Here is a 23,974-nt window from a genome sequence, read left to right as displayed (position 1 = left end):
GACGAGGAAACAAGTTAATTTGGTGAGAAGTAGGATCTACACTACTTTCCAAAAAAAAAAAAAATACAAAAACAGAATTATAAAAGAGTCTTTCTGCCGTATAGAGTTTTTTTTGTTGAAACTCTGCCTATTGCCGCCCTCTTATTTAATCGATTACCCTTTTGTTCTTATATTCTTTCATAACTTTACAATTGAAACATTTTCACCAAAGCCCAAGCAAAGTTAACTGACTTCGTTGTTATTGGATTTTCACAGTATGAGCTTGAACTCATTGAATCAACCCTAGGTATAAATTTAGAAGTTCTACATGTTTGTACCATAGTTGGGTCGTTAGAACAGTTAATTCTCAAATGTTAACATACAATTGTTATAATGAGTATGTTGATTGATTTGCCAACTAAGATCAAAGTAATAAAATTGTTATGTATTTTAGTTTTCTCCAATGTCTTATTTTGGAAAGACTAGGCAGGATCTAATTAGGAAGATTATACACATAAAAAATAGAAAACTAACCTATAATTATGTATTTTGGTTTTATCAAGACTACTCTGGATTTCATTAGGGAGATTGTTTACCTGTAAGGAAAAAAAACCTGTGCGTATATAGATAGAACCTGTGTTTATAAGATAGTGATTTTTGCATGAAGTTAAGCATATAATAAACGTTCACTTCTTATTTGTGAGTTCTCTGCCCATGGAATATTCATGTATGAAGGAAATTGTTATTAGGTTTAATTTTGCAACTCTATTTTTCCTCGTACGTGTATGAGTCATCTCATAAAATTGATGTTATATTCTTCCAATTTTTTTTGGATTGTTCAACATGTTCTGTCATGTGTTTATTAAGTTCAATGGCTAGGCTAGGACGGTTAGGTTGTGCCATATTTCTAGGCTTGGAAGTTCCTAGTCCGCTTTTTTATTTAAATTTAGGCCTAAAGTTCGAGTAACTTGGGGGTATGTGAGGAAGTTATGGTGGTTCCTCAAGTCCGAGTCTATTTTTCAGGCTTGTTATTGTCTGTGAACTTCTTCTTCAGACTACATTTGATGTAGTATCTTGGAACGCTACGGTCGCTAAGAGAATACCTGATGGCGGCCATCCACCTAGTCGGCCTCTCGGCCAGACTAATAGTGGGCCTAACGGCCAGGTTACTACATTAGCGTAGTTTCCAGATTTTAGTATTTAGGGTTTCCATATTTAGAGTCCTAGCAATGAAGGAAAGTATCTTTAATAGTTATCTTATGTCCTTATTTGTGTCTATCTAGGAAAGTCTAATCTCTATAAAAGAGAAGTCCGGTCTGTCTTGTTAGATATAGAATTGAATTATCAAATACAAAATCTCCTTGATTGCATCTTCTTCTTTAATTATTTCAGTTGTTCTTCGTTTATTCATCGTTTAATCGTTATTTTATCCGCTTTATTTCATTAGTTTAGTTTATAAGAATGGTGGATTCTATTACTTTTACGCTTCCGCAACAATCTACATCAGCTGGTATAAAGAGCTTTAATAATCTGGAAACAGAAATTTTTTTTTTAAATACTTCTCATCTTGAATGTTGGAATAATCTTCCGCGTTTAGGTTGGGATCCTTTTAGAGATGCACAACAACTCTATGTTGATCGAAAAGATCAAAACAAAATTAATGACGTTTCCAAAATTCCTATGTTTGATTATCAATATCATATAGATTTTTGGATTCAACAGATGGAGGATTGGTTTATAAACCAAGAAGTCCATGATGAAGATTAGGTTTTTGTCATCGAACAACACTTGTCTAAAAGAGTCTATGAAAAATTCAACGAGATGCAACGGAGACTCATTGATCAAGGCACATCGTTCATAGATAATTGGAATCAAACGAAAAGTATTTTTCAATATGTTTTTCTCCCTTTAGATGAATACTTCTCTTATGAAGAATATCGAATCGAAACGAGCAAATTTTCTGAAACTCCTTCTCCCACCGTGTCCATTACGGTTAAAGGAAAGATTCTTGACAAAAAAGATATTAGTTTTTCAATGACTGGGGAAGAAAAATCGACAAAAGAAGAAGGAATTCAATTGAATAACACAAGTCCGAATTATTTATTTGATCCACGAATAATACCGGGAGAAAAATTAGTGGTTTTGAATCATAAAATACTCCCTAGTCCATCTTTATCTCCACCTCTAGAAGAGGTAAATGAAACGATGAGTTTTGCTACGTTATCTTTTGAAACCGGATTGGTGCATCCACCAAGATCAGTTATATTGATATATTGGCTTGGGAAGTAACTAGGTTACCAGTTATTGGTAGATCTTTGGTTTATAAACTCCACGAAGATGAACGTGGGAAGATAATTATAGCTATTTTTGAAAAAGTGACGAATTGGATGCGGAAATTCAAGGTTGATTTTTCCATAGAGTATTATGCGGTATTTGTGGTCTTCTTCGTCAAATTAAAAGATGAGGGAAGATGTCGCAATTTATTGGACTTTTATGCACTACTACTGCTTTTGCGAGTATCTTGGCATCATACGATTCCGATTATATTTGATCCTATGGTCAATATTTGTCTTCTTCAACTTTTCGACAAATCACGAGCAAAGTGGGAACTAAGGATTGCCTTCAATGTCGTCGATATCTATTCGTTTTGTCTGGCAGAGCCAATTTATGAAGACACCAACTTGAGGACAAGTTGGTCCACAACGGGAGAGTATGATGGCGGTCATCCACCTAGTTGGCCTCTCGGCCAGACTAATAGTGAGCCTACCGGCCAGATTACTACATTAGCGTAGTTTCCAGATTTTAGTATTTAGAGTTTCCATATTTAGAGTCCTAGCAATGAAGTAAAGTATCTTTAATAGTTATCTTATGTCCTTATTTGTGTCTATCTAGGAAAGTCTAATCTCTATAAAAGAGAAGTCCGGTCTGTCTTGTTAGATATCGAATTGAATTATCAAATACAAAATCTCCTTGATTGCATCTTCTTCTTTAATTATTTCAGTTGTACTTCGTTTATTCATCGTTTAATCGTTATTTTATCCACTTTATTTCATTAGTTTATAAGAATGGTGGATTCCATTACTTTTACGCTTCCGCAACAATCTACATCAGTTCTTATTGTGAAGAAGGTTCCTATATCATTATAATCCAATACACAAGCTCAGAACTCCATTTCTATTTATATCAAGTTTATTTTCAAGATCTACAGTTTCATCTTATTATAAGGTAAGAAACCATCTTTCAAATTTATGTTTTCGCTTAACATCTTCTAAGATTTATATGATTTTGTTTATAAATGGTTGTAATCACTATATCATCGAATCATCATATCATATTTCATTAGATTTAGTTTTCCTATTGATTATAAATCGTTTTAATTATTTACAAACCAGATTTTGATCTCTTTTTAAAATCGAAACATCATTCATTCTCTTTTTCATACAGAAGATTTCAGATCTGTATATTAGGTTTTTGATTTTCTGATATTAGGTTTATGAAAGAATGTTTAATTATTCATAAAGTACGTATAATTGCGTAATTTCTGAAAAGGTACATGTAATTTATAGCAAATTACACATATTTGTGTTATATTACAGTGTCAATGTGATTCAAACTAAAATATTATTTATCTCCAACACATGTTGAAGTTTATCAAACATTATGGATAATTTATTCATTGTTTAATGTCGTTTATGATAAATTATAAATTTTTCTGACTAATGTATATGTTTTTTTTTCTTGTAGTAAACCAGTACTGATGGAATTTCCTACAGAATCATCACATAAACTATAGAAGTATAAATTATGATGAAGAAGATTGTTTCTATGATCCTGTTTGGACAACAGAGTCTTATGTGAAGACTTACAAGGAACATATAAGCCCTGCCCCTAACTTTGATGAACTACTTAATTTAATGAAGAGTCAAAAACACTGCCATGTTTGATTCACCGTAGACCTAGAAGACCAAAGACAGTAAGGATCGAGAGCTCGGGCAACATTCCAACGGAGTATTCAATGGTAGATAATGGACATTGACATACATACATATGATAAATTACGTTGTATACATGACAAATGATGGTTTCCTCGTCATAAATAACACATAATTTACGAACTTGTTTCATAATTTGTATTCGATGTGTGTCTATGTATGAGTAAAAACGAAAGTTAAGTGAGAGAAAGTTGATATATATGTTTTGAATATTAACCCCCAAATCGCGCTAATTGATCTCAGAAAATACACTATTTCCAAATCTGAAAGTTAAGTGAGAGAAAGTGATATATAGATTTTGTTTCCAAATCAGGATGAGAGAGAAAATCTGTTTTGGAAAATATCCGTTTTCCAAATCTGTTTTGGAAAATATCCTTGATCTGTTACTTCCTATTAAAACCCCCAAATTACGTCCAAATCTTGCCTTTCCAGATTCTTTCCGCCCCCAAATTAAAAACCCGTGAAATATGAAGGTGGACATTGACGGGACTCTGTTGTAGAAAGTGAGGGGTTTTATGTCCATATGGTAAAAGGACTAAAAATCCATTTTTTGGGAAGATTGGATCCTAACCCCTTTTTAAACATTATTTTGGGACCCCAAAACAATGGTTATCTACATACTGGCCACCATTTTTTTTTGTAAGGGTTTTCAGATTTAATGTAAGGGTTTTGATTCAACTAAAAATTAATCACTTTTCGTGCTTTTGATTTCAGGGTAATCTTATGTTTCAAGGTGACGATAGGTATTCTGAAGTTGAGTTTCCAATGTATTTAGATATACTCCCATTTTTGTAGTGACTATTATTTCTTTATGTTCAATTTTCTTCGATTTTCACAACGGATTGGGGTCGATACCTCAATCTCGAATCTTATCTAAAGGTCTCGGTCGACGAAGATCTTAGGTATTCAAATAACTCGAGATCCAAGAGTTCTTTGGGGAGGAAACGTTTCCCACATAATTCACAAGATCGGAAATACGATCTATCCTAAATATCGAGTATCGTAGAAATAAGCGAACTTGTCTATATCAAATATATGGATAATCCCAAAAAGGAACCCTAATGTTTCACAAATGTTGAATAACAATATTACTGTAACACGAAGGTTCTCAATCACCTCCTCTAAGTCGCTCGATGCAGTCGACTAAACATGTCTATAAGAGGTAGTAAACTCGTCTCGAAGAAGGCACGCTCACATTACGATCAAAAGCTACGTCTCGAGCTTTAAACGATCAATCAAAAGTCCAAACCTAAACTTGGGTCACCTCAATACTCAATTATTTTGACTGCAAGAACATCCTAACACGCTCGAGCACCAGAGAGGTTTCTTTGCAGGTTTCGACTATAGTTGGTGAGGAGAATCGAGATTGGACATAAGAATGTCACATATTTAATGATACAAGAAGGACAAAATTTGACATCATCACATAAGACGTAAACAAAGTGCAAGTGTCTTCTAGGTCAGTACCATGATGGTTCGCTCTGAAATGATCCTTACAAAGATATAACAGGAAGATAAAAAAGTAAGCGTTGCATAACTCCATTTTTTCTCACGGAAAGGACATGCGCCTAATTTCTAGGCATCTGTGGGGCATTTCTTGTTGGTGGCCTTTTTTTTTGTACTGTTCCAGTATCGAAAGTGGGGGTGTCCCTAAATATCTCTTTGGTAAAGGTCTAAATCTATTTCTTTTTGGGTATAAAAGACATTGCAATCTCTCAAACTCTTTCAACAATTGGTTGCCCAAGTGGTTTAATGTGTTGACATAAACTCCAAAGTCCTGGAAGTCACAGGTTCGATTTACAGAGGAAGTGGTTTCCTGTACAAATAATGTTGTTGGGTTTTAGGTCATAGTTCAGTTGGGCTATATGCCCGTTCTTTGTAAGAGTTTGAATTGGGCAGTTCTCGCTAGTCAATTTCAAAAAAAAAAATCTCTCAAACCCTAGACATAAAAGAAAAGAAAGAGGTCAACAGTTGGTAGCCCAAGTGGTTCCAAAGTGTTGACATAAACTCCAGAAAGTCCTGGAGGTCCCAGGTTCAAATCCCAATTATTTGAATGGGGATTATTAGGGTATAAATAATGTAGTTGACATTTAGGCTATAATTTAGTTGGGCTATAGGTCCGCCATAGTTTAGTTGGGCTATAGGTCTGGTCTTATAAGAGTTTGAATAGGCGGTTATCGAGCCTATCAAATCTTTGATGTATCAATGAAGGAAGAGGGTCTCTGCAATCCAGCGGATCCAAAAAAGCAAAAACTAGAAAAAGAAACGGAGGAAAAAGATAACCGGAAGCTGTATTCTCTGATGATCTGAAGGAAATCAGGTATCGAGGATCTGTTCGGTTTTACCTATATACTTTATTTTTTCTTGTGAGGATCTGCCCTTAGATTAATTAGTGTTAATATACAAGTCTTTATAAAGTTGTTTCCTTATTAAACCAAAATCAACGAAGTTAAAAACATTTGACTGACATCGGGCTCGAAATTAGTTGTCTGTATAAAAAAAATGGTTGTCTACATACATGGCCACCATTTTTTTTGGTCGATGTTTCGGGAAAATAAGGATATTTTCCGGGGAAGACAGTTTTGGGTGGAAATAAATTTTTTTTGTTTCTTCCAAACACTACTCACTTCTTATGTTTTGATTTTCTTCTTCCACCATCTTCTTTCTCACCAATATCCTGGCGGTCATTATTTTGTGCGACAACAACTCCGGTGATCTACCTCCCTCTCTTTTCTTACTTCCAGCAGAACCCTCGTCTGGAAAACATTTCATTTTCATAATAGAAAACCCTAACGCCATAAAAATCTCTCACCAACATTGAACCATTCAAAGATGATCTTCCTCCCTAAAACCCAATCAAATTTCCATCTTCTTCTCTTCCATCACCACTCGTTTCCTCTCTTCCACATCCAACCACCGCCGCCCTAACCCTGACCCCGATTCACCAACATCCGATTCCTACGATGAACTCATCACCACCGCCGGTCGCTCCAAACATTTCAAAACCATTCACTTACTTCTTTAACACATCCAACACCTTCAAATTCGTTACCGAAGAAGAAAATACCAATTCAACACTCCTTGATCAACTCACTGAAACCCTAGCTCATCTCGACAAAGGATTCGCCCGTAAAAACGCATTCGACTCTCTAATCTCACGTCTCTGTAAAACCAATCGAATCAATGAATCTCAACGCATAATCACTAAAATGATCGATAATGTATACGGTGTTAATTCCTCCACATTTCACCCACTTCTCAATTCACTTACCCGGAAACGGAAATTCAACGAAGCTTGGGGAATCGTAAAATTGATGAGAGAGAAAGAAATCCCAATCGACGTTTAAGTAAAACTGTTGAAGAAAAAGGAATGAAAGAAGATCCAAGAACATATGAAGCCATTGTTATGGGTGCTTGTAAGGTTGGTAAGGTTGGTAAGGTTGGTAAGGTAGAAGGAGCTCTTAGGGTTTTAAGAAGAATGGAAGAAGATGGAGTTCCGGTGCTTTATAGCACAAATTTTCACGTTATCAGTGGGTTAATGGGGTTAGAGTTTGTCAGTTGAGTTTGTAATGGCAATTGGGGGAAAAGATGATAAGGGTTTCAATAGAGAGAAGTCTGTGTACCTGGGGAGTTGTTTGATTAAGAAGAGAAGGGTGGAAGAAGCTAAGTTTGTTTTTGGAGAAATGGACAGAAGAGGTTTGAAGGTTGGAGAGAAACTAAGATCAGAGTTTGAGAGTTTATTATCTTTTCGGTTCCGTGTAATTTGTATATGGGTTATTAGTACTGAAACTGGGTTGAAGGTTGGAGAGAAACACGTCGCCGGTCGTCGCCGACCATTTCCGGCCGGCACTTACATTCCGGGGACTTGACAAGGAGCAAAGAAAGGACTAAAAGCAAAGAAAGGACCTAATTAATAGGACCTAACTAATAGGACTAAAAGCAAACACATTTAACAGTAGAAGGACTAAATAATAATTAGTTGTGGTGAACTGATGCTGCCAGCTCATGGGCCTCCATGTTGTGGATCCGATTGCAATATGTCACCTCCAGACAGTTTGAATTAACCCTCGATCTAAGACCATTAATTTGGTGCGATATTCTCCAAGGGATGATGGGATCGACGGCTGAGATCAAATCTAATAAAATCCTAGAATCACTTTCCACTATATAAGGGGGTTGATTCAGTTCTACCGCTAGGGTTATTCCCAGCTCCCCCGCCGACATCTCACTTTGTAGAGGAGAGACAGACTGTATACTCTTCGTTTTGAAGCCTAATATTGTTCCTTCCAAATCCTTGGCTATGGCTGCACATGATGAGCTACTTTCTTTGAAGGAACCATCACAATTTATCTTGATGGTTCCAAGAGGAGGAGGGCACCAGTGATTCACCTGCAATGAGTTATTAGTAGTGTTGGTTAAAGCTAGATCTGAAACATACCTTAGTTCTTCTGTAGTCAACCACCAACATCGAATCAGATCTGGTTTTTTGTTTTGGAAGTATAATTCGTTTTTCGTCTTCCACCAGAACCAGAGAAGGTATGTCACAGTATACCATTCCTGATTCCCCTTTTCCTTCTTTGAAAGAATATTAGCTAGACATTTGATCGGATTTGTGGTAATGTATTGTAGGTTTTTCAAACCGGCTTTGCGAAGTAGATCCTGGTACAGTGGGCAACTTCGGAACAGATGGTGAGTGGTTTCTTCTTCTCATAAATCACATAACTTGCATGTCTCTGATTTTTCTGGAATTCTTTTATGAATGTTACTTAATGTCGGTAAACCTTCATTGATTAATTTCTATACGAAGATTTGGATCTTTGGTAACATATGTTTCTTTTTCCAAAAATCTTTCCAAGGGAATTCGTGAGCCTCTTGTGATTTAACTGGAAGTTCTTTAATCTCAACATAGAATGATTTTGCTGAAAATTGTCCCGACTCTTTAGGTTTCCAGATCAGTACATCATTCTGATTTACCTGTTTAATTTTTGTGTTGATAATGGCCCGAGCCTCTGTTTCAGTAAACCATGTCTTTATATTATCAGTGTTCCATGCTTGTTCTCCCTGTATCATTAAATCAGAAACTAATAAAATGTCCTCAGGTAGATTGGTAGTATTAGTAGGTATATGCTCTGGTAGATCTTGTATCCAGGGATCTGATCTAATATTAATTTGTGAACCATTGCCAAATAACATTTTTCTTAATAGTCTCTTTGGTATGAACCATAGCTTGCCAGAAGTGAGAGGTCCCTTGGGTTATCTCATAGGACCAAAAGTCAGTATTCCTGAGATACTTGGAGTTGATAAGCTTCACCCAGACCTCATTTGGTCTAGTGATAAATTTCCATGTCATGTTTGCAATAAGGGACAGGTTAACTTCATGAATAGTTCTAATACCTAGCCCACCCTTATGCTTAGGGGATGAAATGATGTCCCAATTAATGAAATGAAGCTTTTTTTCAGTAGTATTATGACCCCACCAGAAACAACGTTCAATTTTCTCTAGTTGATACACAACATGTTTAGGAATAAGTTGAAAGCTACTAGTGTATGTGCAAAAAGAGGCTAAGATGGACTTAATGAGAACAGTCCTACCAGCTTGTGTAGTAAATTTATGCTTCCAACCAGCTAAAGTATTTTGAAACTTCTCTATAAGCCAGTTATAACTCTGAATTCTATTATTTTTTTTGAGGACAAGGGCGCCTAAATATTTCTCCCTATCTGTCATGAGGGGGGCTTGGAGCCTGCTAATGAAAGCCTCCTTGATGTTCGAAGGCACTCCTCTACTGAAGTAAATAGAAGATTTAGTGAAGTTTACCTGTTGTCCTGAAAAGCTGGAGTAATGTTCCATTATCTGAATAACTGTATCAAGATTATGTATATTTGCTTTACCAAAAACAAATATACATAAGGAGTGAGAGAGACCGAGAGCATAGGATAAAAAGATAGGGCGATAAAGGACAACCCTGCCTTAGACAGGGTCATCATCAACAAACAGGAGATGTGTAATGGAGGCGGCTGCTGGATTGACCTTATATCCTGTAAATTTACCTTTGTTCTCGTAATGATTAATAAGGAGTGAGAGAGACCGAGAGCATAGGATAAAAAGATAGGGCGATAAAGGACAACCCTGTCTAAGGCCTCTAGAGACCGAAAAGTCTCTAACTATACTACCATTAATTTGGATATTGAATCTCGAAGATGAAACACAAGACATAATCAAGTTTAGGATTAGACCAGAAAGACCAGTAGATCTTAAAACTGTTTGGAGAAAATCCCAACTCACTCTATCATAAGCTTTCGCCATGTCCATCTTGAGTGAGAAAGTACCTTTTTTAGCCCTAGAAGAATGCATTGAATGGAGGAGTTCTTTTGTGATGACTATATTGTCCATAATTTGTCTATTAGGTACAAATGCATTCTGGTTCCACAAAATACACTCCTCCAAAAAAGGTCTAAGTCGATTGGCAATAATTTTGGTGATGAATTTGTAGACCGAATTGCAAAGGGAAATCGGTCTAAACTCCGAGGCCGTACTCGGATTCCTGATTTTGGGAATTAAGGCTATAGTCGTATAATTTAATTGAGGGTCTATCTTACATGTCGAGAAATCTTGTTGGATATATTGAATGAGTTCTCGACCAATTACCTCCCAATGATGCTGAAAGAAAAAACAAGGAAGCCCGTCTGGTCCCGGACTCTTGATAGACCCCATCTCCATCACGACTGCCTTAATTTCTTCAGCTGATGGAGTCCTTGAGATATCTGCTAGTTGTTTGACCGAAAGAACCTTATATGCATTCATGACCTCAGCAGGAGGATCATTGACAAGGTCACCTGTGAACAAATTCTGAAAAAAAGAAATAAATTCATTTTCTATCTCCTCTTTGTTTTTAGAAGATCTTCCACTACTAAGTTTTAATTCATGGATCCTGTTTTTCTTTTTTCTACTTGACGTGGTCATTGACAAGGTCACCTGTGAACAAATTCTGAAAAAAAGAAATAAATTCATTTTCTATCTCCTCAGCAGGAGGATCATTGACAAGGTCACCTGTGAACAAATTCTGAAAAAAAGAAATAAACTCATTTTCTATCTCCTCTTTGTTTTTAGAAGATCTTCCACTACTACGTTTTAATTCATGGATCATGTTTTTCTGTTTTCTACTTGACGTGGCTATATGAAAAGCTTTAGTGTTACGATCCCCATTTTGAACCCATTTAGACCTTGATCTTTGTTCTGCTCTTGTTTTTTGGAGGTCTTCCAAATATATAATTCCCTCTTGAATTTTGCTTTCCATATTTAATACATCATTTGTTGGAGGGAGAGATTGTATTTGTAGAAGCCTTTTCATTAGAATATTGAGTCTGTTTTTAATAACCCCAAATGCTCTTTTACTCCACTTTTTGATCGAATTTTTAACTTCTTGTACTTTTTCAAGAAAAGAGCCCGAACTTTGATCCCATTTTTCTTGGAATTGAGGATTATACTGTTCATGTTTAGTCTAAAACACTTCAAACTTTGAGATGGTTTGTAAAGGTTGTCTTTCCACAATAAGTTTCAAAAGAATAGGCGCATGATCGCTGTTATATCGTGGAAGATGAAAAACTCCTGCCTCTGGATAGCACATCAACCACTCAACATCACATAGAACTCTGTCCAGTCTTTCTTTAGTCAAATGATGCATGGCTTTGTTGTTGGTCCAGGTATAAGCCGGACCATTAAAGCCCAAATCCAGAAGGTTTGTGTTGCTTATGAATTGCTGAAATTGAGTCAAGAAAGGGATATTAGAACTTCCTCCAAATTTATCTTTTTGGTCTGAAAGGGCATTTAAATCACCTAAGTAGCAGTATAGGTTAGATAAACCCTGGATTCTAGTGAGAAGATTATTCCAAAACGAAGGTCTATCCTGAATATTTGGAGGACCATAAATACATAACATATCCCAGGGATTAGCTCCCGGGACTGTAACAGTTGCATGAGTTAAGTTAACAGACGAATAAATAATATCTACTTGAATATCGTTCGACCAATACAAAAGTAAACCACCGCTACGACCCAAAGAGGGAACTACATGATATTTAATAAGATTAAAATTACGAAAACATGCAAGAGGAATATAGTTAGAAATTTTGGTTTCAGAAAGAAAAATCACAGAGGGTTTTAACGCTCCCAGGAACTGATTAAGAGTTTCTCTTGTCGGGGTGTTCCCAAGCCCGCGACAATTCCACGCCAAGATATTCATTTAGACGTCGGCATTGGGGTTGCCGATACCCTTTCTTCCTTCTTTTCCTGTGCCTGTTGTCTGCTTGTTCTCTTGAAATGTTTGGTAGCTCGAACATCCTCGAGTGTCATCTCTGCGTCAACATAGCCAGAATTACTTGTTGTAGCTTTTCCCGGAATACCACTTCGTACAAACTTGTCTTGTTCAAACAGAGTATTATTGTAAACACCCATGGGGATAATGGCATTCGGAACTCCTCTCTTTCTTGTCCTACACAGATTAGACAACAAATCCCCAAAGTTAGTTTTAACTGAATAATAGAATTCCTGTTCAAAATTCTCCTGGTTAACAGAGGTAACATTTGATTGTTGCGGGTTCCGAATTAATTCCCAGACCATATGAATCTAGTTCTTTAACTCTCTTTCTTGGGCCAAAAGGAACTTTAAAGTCATCACTATGTTCCGATTTCATGGCCTTTATGACTTTAATTCTAAGATCATCCGAGATATCCTGTTTCAAAAGATCATTGCAGGCTAGAATGGTCGAACAAAACTTGATAGTATGACCAATAATACCATAGAAAATGCAAAACCTAGGGAGTTTTTCAATTTTCAGAGAGATTGCCATAATTTTGGTGTCCGAAAGTTTCAGGTAAACCACTTGTTGAAGTGGTTTGAGTATGTTGAGTTCAATCTTCACTCGTCCAAACAGACTCCATTTTGAAGCTTCTTCTATTGTTGTTGGAATATAATTGCCTATCGACCCTGCTAAACGATTCACCACCGTACTATTAAGGTGACTTGGTGGTATACCATGCATTTGGACCCAAAACCAAGCCGAGTCAAACACATGATTAACCGGCATAACTTCCGGAGTACATTGTTGTAGAATAATTAATTCTTCTTGGATTACCCATGGAGCACTTTCCATAGCCAAATCCAATTAAGTGGCGGTAGCGAATTTGATCAGAAAAACATTGTCTTTGATTTCTGTTAGAGTGAATTTGTTGCCATGGATGACCCGAGATAGTCGTGATAAAGCCTGGTTTATATCAACTTTCTTTGTGCTTTGGATCCACAAAACTCCATTCTTCATGACATCCGTATCCCATGGAACGAGATCTTGTCCATCCACTGTGATTTGAACTCGATCGTTAGTAGTCAGTGCAGAATTGGTTGCTCGGTTCTGCCATAGCTATCAGAAGAAGAGACACTAAAGATAGTAAAAACAAATTAGAGAATAGATCTTGACAAATAACTCCTAAAGAGTGAATGAGTTTGGAATTCCATATTAGAATATCTGAATTCGTGAAAAAGAGAGATAAAAAGTGGCCTCTAACCACCCATAACTACCCAAAAAGTGGGTATAACTGCTAGAACCGTCGCCCTTAACCGTTTGCACCGCTAGTGTAGGTGGTAAAAAGGGAAAAAAATAACTGCTCCGCCCGGCTCTCTCTCTCTTAAATCTATTTCTTTTCGGGTATAAAGGACCTTGTAATCTCTCAAACCCTAGACAGAAAAGAAAAGAAAAGATTGAGAAAACATGGAGGATGAAGGTTTGTGCAATGCGCCGGATCCAAACAAGCAAAAACTAGAAAAAGAAACGGAGGAAAAAGATAATCAGAAGCTGCTTTCTCTTGATGATCTGAAGGAAATCAGGTATCGAGGATCTGTTCGGTTTTACCTATATACTTTATTTTTTCTTGTTAAAATTTTACTTCTTACCAGGCTTCAATTTGATTTTTTAAAATTATAGGTTAGAGTAATTAGGAACTGTTACTCAAATAGTACCCAAAATCTTGATGCAGAGATAAATTAAATTAAGAAACCCTAAAACCTAACCTATAAATATTTGGTCTCATCTTTATACGATGATGAGGCTTGTTGTTGAACTCTCTACTACTTATTTCATCACATTGTTCTTTTTCTTCAGGGAAAAGATCCATAACTATATCAGTTACTGGAAGCCCCTTCCTTATCGAAAAAGAACGGAAGAACCTTGGGACTTCAATTATGAAGTAGAGCTACAAAAAGTCCTTGGGAATAATTATCATGATAACCCAATGGCCAACAGAAGCACCCATGACATACAAGATGAATTTAATCTCTTCAAGGTAATTAATCTCTAAACCTGTATTACGAGGTAATCAATCCATCTGTTATTTGTATTAACATGTTTTTATGGTTCTTTAGGAAGTGATTACTGAATTGGACGAGGACCGTCGGGCATTCATTAAATATTTGAACGAAACATATGATGCAGAATGGAGATTTTATTTGGGAAGGTTATATAAGGTAAACCTCTATCTCTACAACTTAACTCCATCTTTGTTTGCCCTAAATTTTACATGTATGAACAGTTGGGCATGGACAACGTGCATAAGAAGATGGGGGAGGATATCACGAAAGGTAAATCTGATAGAAGTTTCCTCCTTGATTTTTTTGACAAAAAATCAATTCCTACTTACAAGAAGATGGATTTGGGAGACACTAAAGATGATACTTACCAGGTAATCGAAGTATAACAAATTATTTCTAATGATTTTCCTAATTTAATTGCTAGATTTTCCGAATTATAGTGTGGGGGTGATACAAAATAACAACATCGAATTGTTCCAGAGTTTGATGATGGGTAATGTGACGGTGTTGTGAAAAGGAATGGGTAATCGGGTTTTGTATTGGAACACACAAACAAATTGTGATTGGTTGAGGGGTCCAAGAAGCGCCCCTTCTTAATTTGTAATTTTTATCGAGTCCTTGAATTTTTGAAAATTCTTGTAGCACCATTTTCTGCATTAATCTTCTTTGGATGATGGTTTTCTCCTTCTGATTTCAATTCAGACCAAAAATATTAACTCAATATTGTTTGCATTTGCTCGCTGTAGATGGAAGCATATTTTTAAATGACCAATGAGACTTTTGTAATATCTTACTTAGGACATCCTTGAAGGAATTAAGAATCACTATTTTTTCTCCATAATCTTCATAAAAAGAATTAATATCCCACTTTTCGTTTCCTTACCTGGTGTGCTCAAACGACAACTTTGGTCGTATTTTCATGCAGATGCTTTACTTTTTTTTTTTTTTTTGATATGAGCTTGATCAATTTTAGATTCAGAGGCTCTTCACAACCCATTGAACTTGATCACTTGGATTCAGAGGTTCTGATTTAATTGCTATAACTCAACCCTGCTTTCTGGGTCTTCTTTTTGTTGATATTTTTTTGCTAATTTTTCTGTCTCCCTTTCTTAAGAGATTCTCTCGTTCACACCACCAGGTGGACGACCCCTTTCTTTGGGTAGTCACTTTTTTCCTTGCTCTCTCTTTGTTTCTTTTTCCTTCTTTGTGGGAATACCGTACATTAAGTTTTTTATTTGCCAATAGTGAGGAATTCATCGCCTTTTTTTCGTTGCATTTTCCTAGCTTTTTTCTTCCTTTCTAATATGGAGATACACCAAGACCCATTTTTCAATTTCCAATTAACCTTGGATGAATATTTGTGTAGGACTCAACATTGAACCTTCGGCTCTGATACCACTTGTAGGGGACGATATTTGGGAGAAAATATCTAGATATGCTTTATAATAAATTTAGACATATAGTAATATATTTAACTATATTATAATTTGGAGATGTACGGGCTAGAAGCCCGTACAGAGCTCCTTCAACTCTTACAACTTACTTTATAAGTTCTTCAATTCAATCTCTAATTTGCTTCTCTTGTGCTTCCTATGCTTCATGTGTTCATACCCACATCTTACCTCTATTTATACTAAAGATAGAGCATACTAGTAAAGACTAGAAATTTCCACATTGGGACTTACAAAGAGTTAATATAATTTTTAGACTAATCTTTTAGTCAAACTTCTCTAGACTATTATTCTCTAGATATTTCTACTTTTGAAAAGACTCCATCTAAATATTTCTCCCAATACAAAGAGTTACATAGGAAATTACAAATTACTAATTTCCAACAGTAATGGGGTTTTGTATTGGAACACACAAACAAATTGTGATTGGTTGAGGGGTCCAAGAAGCTCCCCCGCCCCAAGTTCTGTGAAGCTCCTAGTTTCTACTAACTTCGAAATCAAACTCTTGACCATGGTCTCAGCCTCCTTTGGGCTTTTTCATTTTGAAGCTCCTAGTTTCTAATAACTTCGGAACCGAACTCTTGACCCATTAATCTGATAAAAAATAGTGAAGGAAAAGTTATACCGAATGACCGTATAAAGTACAAGTATAGAAATACCACTTATCTGCATAACTATGTAGAAAACCCTATACATTGATCGAACGTCCATTATACAATCCAGCTGGATAATGCCAATTGCACCTCCATTTTTGGCCCATCAAGTTAGATCAAAAGAGGGCAAATTGAGTTGCCCGATTTCTGTCACAATTACATTTTATATCTATCATTGCCTTGTATCGTGCACATCATTTATTGCCTTGTATCATGTTTATATTTATATCTGTCATTGCCTTGTGTCATGGACATCATTTAATTGCCTTATAATCTGCTTCGATTGCCATTTCTATCGTTCCATGTCTATAGTTTGTACAAATTGTTTTTAATGATTTGTTAGTGATGATATGATTTTGTAACTGTAGGATTTGGCTGAAACGTTAGACAAACTGTGGAAGGGCCAGTGTTGTTCTGCTCATTTTTTCAATGAGGAAACTGAATTGGCAGGGATTGGGATAGGTGTAATAGAGTTTGTGGGTTGGCTTCTGGAAAAGAGGGGAGTTCATGTAGATACAACACTGCGTACTGTTCGTGCTACTACTGCTGCCAATATGCATGTGGATTGCGAGACTTAAAGAATGAATGTTACAGACTTGGTATTTTATGTGTTCACAGACTTTTTTTTCTTTTGGTTGTTGAAACATGTGTTGACAGACTTGATGTTCTTTTAATTGTCCGTTTATGTGAAAATGAGGCATCTAAGGGATACTTCTGGATCAGTCTAAATCTTCTCTTTTCTTTCATCATTTTTTTTTTGGTTTTGAGAAATCGACTACGTTTGAAGTTAGCCGTTACAAGCAAGGAAAGAAAAATCGACATATTTCGCTTGTTTTTTCAGATGAGGGAAACGAAAAGTAACTTACACAAATTTCGTGTAGATTTTCACTCGAAATATTAGGACTTTTCGATTTAGATTTCAAGAGGCCTTCCAAATTTAACCACGAAAGCAGACCTTCGTACTTTCTTTTTCATCTTTTAGTGGATTTCTTCTCATTACATATAGGTATGATATTTGATATGAAACCCTAGAAAGAGGAAGTCGGCGGCTAAAAACATTGTTCAACCATAATTTAATATGGAGAACTTTGTTCCACCATAATTTATTATGGAAGTTTTATGGGCCTTTGACACTTACAGAGGCGCCCTATAGCTTCGTTTGTTTTTAGTTATTTTCATTCCAAGGCTTCTTTTACATTGCAATTTACACTTCAAACTTAGTAGTTCTGTTACAAATTAGTTAATGATGTTTTCATTTTTTGCCCATCACAAGTTCACAACTCTTTTCAACTAAAATAAAACAATAATAATGACAATGCTCTTTTTAGGTTTCATGATAGATAAAATATATTTTATATGCAATTTTAATATAATTCTATTACTTTTGTGGTTTTGTAAAACTTCCATACTGACCGAAACGTTTGCATTTTTGGGTCTGCTTTCCCCGCAGGCAAACTAATTCGTTCGCTTAGCCCCATTAGAGTAAGGCTATCCAACCATTCATGCCTCTTCTTTTCTTGATGATTGTAGGGATGGAAGGACCACCCGATTCTGCATAAGACTATTCTCGGCTAGGAGATAGAATCATTTCATCAGGCCCACTTCTGCGGGTTCTTTCGGAATTGGAGTTTCATGTTCTCATGCTACGTCAAGACGTGTGACGTGCTACCCTATTCCGTAAGGAGGATCCTCTTGTTGAATAGAATCTTTACAACGTATTATTATTACTTACAAGCAAATACGTTATAAGTAAGGGCGAGAGGAAAGAGACAACAGTTGTTTACTAGCAAGCATTGATACAAGGCATTGATACATCATCTAGATGTGGTAAGCACGATAACCGCGCAAGTTAAACTTGTAACTAAAGAGGCCCAAATCCCAACCAACATGAAAGAGGCATATAATCCAACATATTCATTATATTATTTATACCTTTAATAACTCAATTTCAATAACCACGAATGACACCTGCCATGGTGGATCGAACCTATGACCTATATGTTATTGGACAATATGTCTAACGCTTTGAACCACTTTAAAAGTGATTTGGTTTGATATAAGTGTATGAATGATTATAAAATACCATGTCGAAATTAGTGCTTTTGGCGGAGATTTGTTGTTACCTTGCTAGTTTCCGATAACATATTCCGTTATCTCAGGGTTAAAGTGTTCTATGTGCGACATGCATGTATGCCACTTGACGAAACTACCCTTGTATCCTACTATTGTGTAAATGTGATTTTCTGTTTTATTTTTTCATTTGTACTAATGTTCATATGTATATTGGGCGAGAGGCGGCGATCAAAGCCCAAGAACTAGGGCTCGAAAAAAGCGAGAAGAAAGTTCAATTTGCACAGCTAACGGAATGGCAGATGAGTTGTCATTTGCTTTGAAAAATGCAGGGTCTCAAGTGAGCAAGTATTGAGTAACTTCGGAACCAAACTCTTGACCCATGGTGTTAGGATGCTTTGGGTTTTTTCATGGTGAAGGTACTAGTTTCTAATAACTTCGGAACCGAACCCTTGACCCATGAATCTGATAAAAAGATAGTGAAGGAAAAGTTGTACAGAATGACCGTAACAAAGTACAAGTATAGAAATACCATTCATCTGCATAACTATATAGAAAACGCTATACATTGATGGAACGCCCATATACAATCCAGCTGGATAATGGCAATTGCACCTCCATTTTTGGCTCATCACGTTAGATCAAAAGAACAATAGGTTAGATGACACCTTGTGACCCACCCAAAGAGAAGTGTAACTTATCAAAAGAGGGCAAATCGAGTTGCCCGACTTCTGTAACAATTACTTTTTATATTTATCATTGTCTTATATCATGCACGTCATTTATTGCCTTGTATCATGTTTATATTTATATCTGTCGTTGCCTTGTGTCATGGACATCGTTTAATCTGCTTCGATTGCCATTTCTATCATTCCATGTACTATATTTTGTACAAATTGTTTTTAATGATTTGTTAAGTTGTGTCATACTGATGATACATGATTTTGTAACTGCAGGATTTGGTTAAAACGTTAGACAAACTGTGGATGGGCATGGGTTGTTCCAGTAATTTTTTCACTGAGGAATATAATTTGACATGGATTGGGAGAACTATAATACAGTGTATGGGTCTGATTCTGAAAGAGAGGGGAATTGACCGAGATACAACACTGGATGTTGGTGCTATGTGGTTTGCCTTAAAGAATGAATTTTACACACTTGTATTTTATGTGTTGACAAACTTTTTTCTCTTCCAACTTAGAGGTCAAGGGTTCGAGGCACACGCTTACCGGTACAAAAAAAAAACTTTTTTCTTTTGGTTGTTGAAACCTGTGTTGACAGATTTGATGTTCTTTTAATTGTCTAATTATGTGAAAATGAGGCATCTAAGGGAGACTTCTGGATCAGTCTAAGGTTGTGTTTGTTTTTTTATTTGTGTCTGAATCAGAATTGTCGAAAAAATGGCGTTAGAGTGGGTTGTACTAGGTTACGCAGCAGGTGCAGAGGTAATCATGCTTCTATTATTAACTTTACCTGGTTTAGATAGTCTCCGGAAAGGATTGATCGCTGTTACTCAGTAACCTACTGAAACCCTTTTTATCGATAGTACCTTTCTGTTTGTTCTTGTTAATGGACATTTACTGGAAATACGAAACAAGACCTACTTGTGAAGGACATTCTTGTACTCCAAGTGAACATATTCGTCATGAGAAATCAATCATGAAGAGTCAAAGAAATGCTTTATTGATCGCTGCTGCTCTTGTTTTCTATTGGCTTCTTTACTCTGTTACAAATCTTGTTGTTCGTCTTGAACAACTTAATCAACGTGTTCAGAAATTGAAGAGAGAAGATTGATCCATATCCAGATCTTAACTACAGACAAGCTGTTTCATTACTACTTGTTTAAGATCAAGTTTGATTTAATATCGTTTTTCTTTGTTTTGTTGTGATTTTGAATATTATGCAAGAATTTTTAGTTTAATTTTGTATATGATGATGATGCGTATGATCGAACTAGGGGTGTCAACGGGTCGGTTCCGGTTCGGGTATCTCACTACCCAGAACCGGAACCTATTAAAAGTTACAGTTCTGGTTCTTAGCGGTTCCGGGTCCGGTTCCATAATTTAAGGATCCAGAACCGGAACCTATAAAACATGCGGGTACCCATCGGGTATCAGATACTTATCGGTTCTTTTTAGGACTTCTTATTTAATCGTTTTTAACACTAATTAGTAAGGTCATACTTCATCCAAAAACTCAAATATTTTTTGTAAAACTATTAAATAAAAAAAATACATGAATGAGTTATTAAATTTTTTGACAAATCTGATTATTTTATAATTTAAGTTGCTATAAAATTTGTTATTAAATATAGTGTGATTGTCGATTAAGAATGTTATGTTATGTTAAGTGAAAAAATCAATAAGACATGACTATAACATAATTAACATAAAATAAGTGATTAAGACCTTAAAATTTGTGAAAGAATCGACTAATTACGCATTAAATTCGGGTATCGGGTACCCGTCGGATATACCCAATAAGTACTGTGATCTTATCGGTTCTTATCGGGTAATACCCGTCGGGTATTAAATTCTTATCGGGTATGAAAATGAGGATCCAGAACCGGCGTAAACAGTTTCAGTTTCGATTCGATTCCGGGTAAATGGGTACCCATTGCCACCCCTAGATCGAACACTTCAATATGAATCAATTGTTTTTGGAGTTGAAAATTGTGGGTCTATGTTGCTCTGATTAGATCCATGACAGGAACAATGGATAATATTTTAGTTCTATTAGCTAAATAATGCTCATACGTTGAGAGACATAGACATTTGACATTGTCGAGTTTGGTGATTAGGGCTAATTTCTATTAATGAGGTATGAGAAATTGAGAAGTTGCAATTTCAAACCAACACTAATTTGAGAAATGTTGCTATTTCTGAATCTCACACCCATCTAGCAATTCCACAAAGCATGGCTGTCAGAATTTCAACTTCCTATGTTCATTCTTGGTGCCTTTGAACTTATGTCCTACGGATTCATCCTCTACCTGTTGTTCGGGTAGTTTTCTTTAGTGTTTTCTATCAGATTAAGATGAGGGTAGTTTCGTCCCGGAAGATACGCGTGATTCACACACCCTTCGTGTAACACTGTCATAGGCTATTGGGGCTTGACGCCTGAACTATCATCATTTTAAGGGTGTAGTCGTTATATTGAAAAATAAATAGGATTCAATGTCTAAATCTCCCAATACAGATATCTAGTAAAATCGCTCCACACTAATGGGAGAAATAATAGATTTATGATGATGGTCGTGTTGAATAGTGGCTGATTATTAAAGAATGACGATTTTAGAGGTAAAATTTGACCAACCAGATCCATTTACTTATGAAATTTAGTTGGACATTTGTTAAAAGTATCGGATGAATTATGATTTATGACTTCAGTAACCTTATCTAGTAGAAAAACATATACTATGATTAACATTTTCTAGTAGAAAACCCTAACAGTTTTCATTTTCTATTTCATGGAAAACCATTCAAACTTCCAAAGTAATTACAGGATGACAATGCCCTATAATATGAAAGAACAAAAGATATTCAAACTTCCAAATTAATTACTCTAGAGTCAGAATAATAATAGTTTTCGTAGTGAGCCAAATTTTCCATCTAAAATTTCATTATCGATACGAATCTTACGGAACTCAAGAAATGGATCCGAGGAACATGACTTTTGATGGATTTATTGTGTATGACAGAATTTTGGAGCAATCAATAGGATTTTGTAGTTGTTGAATTCTCACCACATCATGGTAAACATATCTTGTGAAGAGAGGAAATTTTTGCTAGAATATAAAAAGGAATAAGAAACCCTGAAATAGAAAAATCATACTACTTTAGTTCTCTCCAAAATCTTATTTTGCTAACATTGGGATTTCATTATTATGATTATGCACTCACAAGAAAATACTTTTGTTTATATAGATAATGATTTCTATATGATGTTAAGCATGAAATAAATGTTCACTTCTTATTTGTTAGTTCTCTACCCATGGAATACCCATGTGTGAATGCAGCAACATTAGTGAAATTTCTAGATTTGCCATTTAGGGAAAATGCAAATCCTTAGAGATGATCTTATTAGGCTCAATCTAACAATCTTGCTACTATGTTTTGTCCATTTAAAGTAGTTATGTATATTTTTTTCTTTTTATGTGTATTAGTCTTCCAATAAAATCAATGTTATCTTCTTCCACTTTTCTCAATTATTCAACATGGTCGATCATGTGTCTATTGAGTTCAATGGTGAGTCCAGACTTTGTCATTTTTCTACAATTGAGAGTTTCCGTTCCTGTTTCACTTTTGAAATTTAGCTCAAGTTCGGATAAATTAAGAGTGTTAGGAAAGCTTCAGTGTTCCTCAAAGTTATTGTCTTTAGACTTCTCTTTTCCAAATATAATGTACCATCTTCGAATTTCATGGTCTAAATTTTCTAGCTTTCTTGAATTTCTCATTTTACTTGTTCTTTGTTATTGCATATTGGAAATAACTTTGAGAATTTGGATATTTATTTCTCGGGGCAGTGCTGTTCCTAAAAGATCTCCTATCTAGAGCAACTCATAGAACTTATGTTTTATTAACTCTAGGCTGAGAATTCACATTGAACAAATTCATCTCTTCCATGAGCCAGCCTAGTCAACCCAAAAAAGTGCAGGTGTCACGAACACAACAAGTTTTACCAGTAACGTCTTTACGGTTGACCACTTGTTAGTCTTTGTGTATGATAAAACACTTCAGCACGAAGGGATTAATTCAAGGGGAATTTGGTAAAACCTCCCTAAAAAATTTGGACTTTTGTTAAAAAAGATTAGTCAAATTCTTTTAGTCTTCAGCTCCCTCCGTATTTTTTTAATTTGCAACACCTTGCGACAGACTTGCAACACCTTGTGATGGCTGGTGACAACTTTGCAAAGTCTTGCGACAACTGTACACTGTTTTGCAATAGCTTTGGAGCGCCTTCTAACAACTTTGCAAAGCCTTGCAACAACTTTGCAACACTTTTTCAATGCCTTGCAGCACCTTGCAACATCTTTGTAAACAATTTTGGGTTTTTAACTAAATATTTGGTTTTTTAACAAAAGATACACAAAATTTGGGTTTTAACAAAAAAAATTTAAGTTGTCTTTTTAACTAATTTTTTTTTAAAATCGGATCTTCGGTCTAATTCCCTGTTAATTGTTAATTGGATTAATATTAATAGTTTCATATTCTCGTTATTAATGTTAAATTTGTGACTTTATGTTTTGAACTAATGAGGAATTGTTATAATTATTTTCAAATTCTCATTATTGAAATCATGCTTGGTGACTTCACTAAGCAATAGACTTTTCATATGGTGCAACGATTTCTTGATATTAATTTCGTTTTAGTTTTGTCGGTCTTTAACCTCATTGTAAAATTGAGTTTTGATGGATCCGCTAACCTCTATTTAAGCTTTCAAGATATATACACAAAATTGGCTTTTTGATTT

At 35.6% G+C, this 23,974-nt stretch overlaps 1 protein-coding gene and 2 pseudogenes across 4 annotated transcripts; all 3 read left to right on the top strand.

Moving 5' to 3' along the window:
- Positions 1 to 6,885: 6,885 nt before the first annotated feature.
- LOC147563674 (pentatricopeptide repeat-containing protein At3g56030, mitochondrial-like) lies at positions 6,886 to 7,840 on the top strand (annotated as a pseudogene).
- A 5,639-nt stretch (positions 7,841 to 13,479) lies between these two features.
- LOC147563672 (uncharacterized) lies at positions 13,480 to 20,456 on the top strand. 4 transcript variants are annotated; one of them, XR_015224983.1, is made up of 7 exons: positions 13,612 to 13,848; positions 14,123 to 14,303; positions 14,383 to 14,484; positions 14,550 to 14,699; positions 16,801 to 17,031; positions 17,963 to 18,276; positions 19,459 to 20,456. XR_015224983.1 is itself a non-coding variant. In XM_086639596.1 (5 exons), the coding sequence occupies exons 1-5, from the start codon at positions 13,733 to 13,735 to the stop codon at positions 17,008 to 17,010; spliced, it is 759 nt and encodes a 252-aa protein (XP_086495722.1). In that variant the 5' UTR covers positions 13,480 to 13,732; the 3' UTR covers positions 17,011 to 17,154. The 4 variants fall into 4 exon arrangements, 2 of the variants coding, with proteins under 2 accessions (XP_086495722.1, XP_086495739.1); XR_015224982.1 differs by having other exon boundaries at positions 17,963 to 18,850; positions 18,929 to 20,456; XM_086639596.1 differs by lacking the exons at positions 17,963 to 18,276; positions 19,459 to 20,456 and having other exon boundaries at positions 13,480 to 13,848; positions 16,801 to 17,154.
- On the top strand, positions 19,901 to 20,296 carry LOC147563673 (uncharacterized; annotated as a pseudogene).
- Positions 20,457 to 23,974: the final 3,518 nt, after the last annotated feature.

The sequence above is a fragment of the Eschscholzia californica genome, unplaced genomic scaffold, assembly GCF_041429995.1.
Source record: "Eschscholzia californica isolate CP2 unplaced genomic scaffold, dmEscCali1.0.p SCAF_1, whole genome shotgun sequence".
Lineage (NCBI taxonomy): Eukaryota > Viridiplantae > Streptophyta > Magnoliopsida > Ranunculales > Papaveraceae > Eschscholzia > Eschscholzia californica.
The sequence above is the reverse complement of the archived record's forward strand: the minus strand, read 5'-3'. Positions and strand labels throughout refer to the sequence as shown.